Source organism: Lampetra fluviatilis, chromosome 51, assembly GCF_964198595.1.
Source record: "Lampetra fluviatilis chromosome 51, kcLamFluv1.1, whole genome shotgun sequence".
NCBI lineage: Eukaryota > Metazoa > Chordata > Hyperoartia > Petromyzontiformes > Petromyzontidae > Lampetra > Lampetra fluviatilis.
In genome coordinates this window covers 2428647-2432638 of record NC_136325.1, presented here as the reverse complement: position 1 = coordinate 2432638, position 3992 = coordinate 2428647, and the positions used below count along the sequence as shown (strand labels likewise).

At 41.4% G+C, this 3992-nt stretch overlaps 1 protein-coding gene across 1 annotated transcript; it reads right to left on the bottom strand.

The window, feature by feature from the left end:
* Positions 1-1454: 1454 nt before the first annotated feature.
* LOC144948762 (olfactory receptor 6F1-like) lies at positions 1455-2441 on the bottom strand. Its single transcript, XM_078878409.1, has one exon. The coding sequence runs from the start codon at positions 2439-2441 to the stop codon at positions 1455-1457; it is 987 nt and encodes a 328-aa protein (XP_078734535.1).
* Between the last annotated feature and the right edge of the window lie 1551 nt (positions 2442-3992).

Here is a 3992-nt window from a genome sequence, read left to right as displayed (position 1 = left end):
TATCGACTCACTCACACAGACATCGACTTACACATACACACATGGACTTACACACACACACATACATCGACGTACACACACACATGGACTCACACCCATAGACTCATACACACACAGACATCGACTTACACACACATATCAACTTGCGCACACACACATCGACTCACTCACACATCGACTTATACACGCACACACACATGGGAGTTACATATACATGGACTTACACACACATACATCGACTCACATACACACATGGACTTACACACACAAACACAGCGACTGTCACACACACACATTGACGCACACACACACAACGCACGCACATATATGGACTCACATGCACACATCGACGTGCACACACACATTATTACTTTTATATTTACTAACAAAGTTTTAAAATAATAGTTTTATATCTACGTGACTTTAGCGAAAGAAGCAAGGAAGAGGGGAAATGCACGCGTGTCTAATAAGTAAGTAATTAAGAGCGACGACGATGGTCTTCCACCATTTTTGTGCAAACATTTGCCGCGAGCAAAAGCGGTAAATAAATGTAAGTCAACGAATAATAAATCAACTTATCCTACCTGTAACTATGACCAATGAAGCCTAATTGACATAATGTCAGTGCTCATCCCCCGTACTGAGGGGACAAGTGTAAATATGTTAGAATGAAGACGTAATAGCAATCAGTATATTTATTTGTTTTCCCCTGTGCAGTCAGTGATATTACGTGGCTGCTGATGACTCTAGAGTACAGAACAAGACTTTTCTTCCCCTCAAACTTGGTTTTTTTGAGCAGGACACTGATTATTAGAAATGTACCTATTTTCAAAGAGAAAGCGTGTGCATAAGTGTCATTCCCTCACGTAAAGATGTTGTCGCTAAAGCAAAGTTTGTGGGGAATAATAGCCATTTTGTATACAGCAATTTCAAAGTAGCACTTAGTACTCAGGGAGAAAAATGGTGTTACTTAGATTGACTATCATCAACAGTCATGGTAATAAATGTTTGAAGGGAGCTGCAAATATGTGTGTTACCTTGCGCAGTGCCCACACGAATGAGAATTCCCCCCCCCACCAAACGCGTGTGACTTTATAGAGGCGAGCATGCGCAGATGCGTGCTTTGGCGCGCACTAAATTGCTAATTAAACTATTTTAAAGGTGACGGACGCGAACTCGGAATAGCGCTGGCTTACCACGGGCCTTATGGCGTGCTACCTGGGTACTTTTTTATAACATGAACCCCACGGTTCGCGAGCCAAATCCCTCGCAAGTGTCGGCCACACACAGGCAGACAGACAGATGGACAGACATACTTTTATAGGTTAGATAAAACGTGATAGCTAGGTACCATGGAGTATAATGTTTCAGAAAATGTGCACTTAGTAGGCTAATACAAGTTTGCACTCCCCACATGAACATTTTACGTTTGTGCTTTTGTGTTAAAGCATCAGTCAACCGCGACTTAAGACGTGAACTTTCATTTCTGGACATGAATGCACCTTACGCAAGATCTTCTTGAAGCGCTTACTAATTGTGAGTCTCAGCTCAGTCGTGCGGAGGCAGTAAATGAGTACGTTCGCAACCGGGCTGAGCAAGAACACCAACTGAACGGCTGATCTCAAGTTTCTCGCGCTCTCGCTGTCCGCATCCTTCACAAAGCGCGGCAAAAGAATGTCCGAAAAAACGGACGTGAAAAATACGGCGAGCGCCATGAAATGCGTGCCGAATGTGTGCAGAGCTTTGCTCCTGAACTCAGAGGAACTCGAGTTCTTACACTCGACAAGAATACGAATGTAGGTGTACGCAGTCACACAGAAAGGAGAGACAATGTACATCACAATCATTGATATTCCGTAAGATTCTATATTGCTTGTGTCATCGATGGCTAACTTCGAAATTCCCATATTATCACAAAATATGCCCTGGATTTGTCTGTAGTTTCCCTTCAATTTAACTTGAAGAATGAGGATCACTTGAACGCTGACTGCAACCATTGCAATCAGCCAGGACAGTAATGACAGGAAAATGGATCTCTTTGATGTAACCTTGGTGTGGTAGTGCAATGGGTAGCAGATGGCCAAGTAGCGATCAACAGACATCATAGCCAATGTAAAAATCTCATTCAAGGCGAATATGTGAAGTGTGAACATCTGTGCGACACATGACACGTACAGGATCTCTCTGTTGCCCGTCAGGAGAACTTGCAGTTGCTTGGGCACGCCACTTGTGCTGCCAACGATGTCGCCAATCACAAGATTGCACAGAAATATGTGCATGGGCTTGTGTAAGTCTGTGGACACTGCTACCGTCACGAGCACCAGCAGATTGGCTGCAGTTATAGTTAGGTACATCGCAAGGCACAGGCTGAATATGAGCACCTGCACAGGGTACGGGGCTTCAAATGTGGCGAGGTGGAGCACTGAGCTTCTGTTGTCCATAATTACGTTCCTTGGGCTCCCGCGTCTACAGCCCGAGACCTTATCACGCAGTCCCTGTTGAGGTGACAACAGAACACATGCTCACGGATATTAAAATAACAAGGATGTACAATGGCGCAAAAAAAAATGTAAGCGAACTCACCCGGTGTTCAGTTGCTTGCACTGAGGGCAGATCAGTGATGCTCGTGGAATCTGCTGATTTATATGCGTTTTGGGGACCACGTGACCGTGAGCCTTCAGGCGCGATGGGAGGTTCAGGGCTGGCTGGTGCGTGCTGCAGCGCCCTGCGGATTTACCCATTGCCCTGAGGAGTCTTTTGAGTTAAGATGAGCTCGTAATGTGATATGTACACGTCGGGTAGGGGGGTGACTTACATTATAAGCAATTGGGTCATGTTTTGAGTTATATTTTAAATTAACTATTTCTCTAAAATGCTTAAACGTAATTCATTTTGTATATTTTAAGAAGAGTTATATATGGCACACATTTTAAAATGGTGTATAATGGAATTGATTACTTTATTTTGTTAGTGTATTAATGCATATATAACTCCGACTTTTATATAGAGTGGCTTTATATACAGGGACTGTATATCTTCTTGGTTCTTTCGGTAAAGTCACGTAGAAGGGAAATAATAAAAAAAACATAATGAAAGAATTCTCACGAATTATTTTATTTATTATGTTTTAATTTTATTTTATTATTTCCCTTCTACGTGACTTTACCGAAAGAACCAAGAAAATGAATCCCTGCAGTCACGAAAGTTTAAATCGAAATTTAAAGGGACTGTATAGTCAATTCACAAGTCCTGTCTTTTACTGTGGATTCCAAGTACGCAAGCCTCCCGTAACAGGATAAAATATTTGTCACTTAGTATTCCATCATTCATTTCCATTGCCCCCTGTGTATCAATTTGAGCGCTTGCATGCGTGCTAATAAGTCCATATGCCCTAATTAGTCCATGTGCCTTCTTAATGGGGGATGATATTGCTCTAGGGATTCATTACTTAAGTACCCTATGTGTGCATTATATATAAAAAGCCCGCAGTATGCATACGTGCATTCATATACAAACAAAATAAACAGATTTAGATATATTATACACAAAACTTTCATGTGTGCCACCCAGAAGTTTATCATACATTCTTTAAAAGAATTAAGGGGAAGCATTTAAAATATTTAGTAATTTAAATTTCTAAAGTGCACAATTAATATTCCAAGTTTATCTGGACTCGAGACTACTTTGGGAAATGGGTAAATTCCACACTTATGAAGATGGGCCACATAACGCTCATCCCGGTGGGCACATGTCGGAATGTCAACCCATGGGTTAACCGATTAACCGCCGTAATTTCAACCCATGGGTTAACCGATTAACCGTCGTAATTTCAACCCATGGGTTAAATCATTGCAAACTAAAGAAATTACTGACGCAAGTTGAGCCCCGAACTTAATGTGATTTGTATTTAAATACATATTTAAAAAAAAAGAATCTGCTATATGCATCTAGTTCATTGTTATAATCAGTTTTCAAATACGCATAGTTCGTTT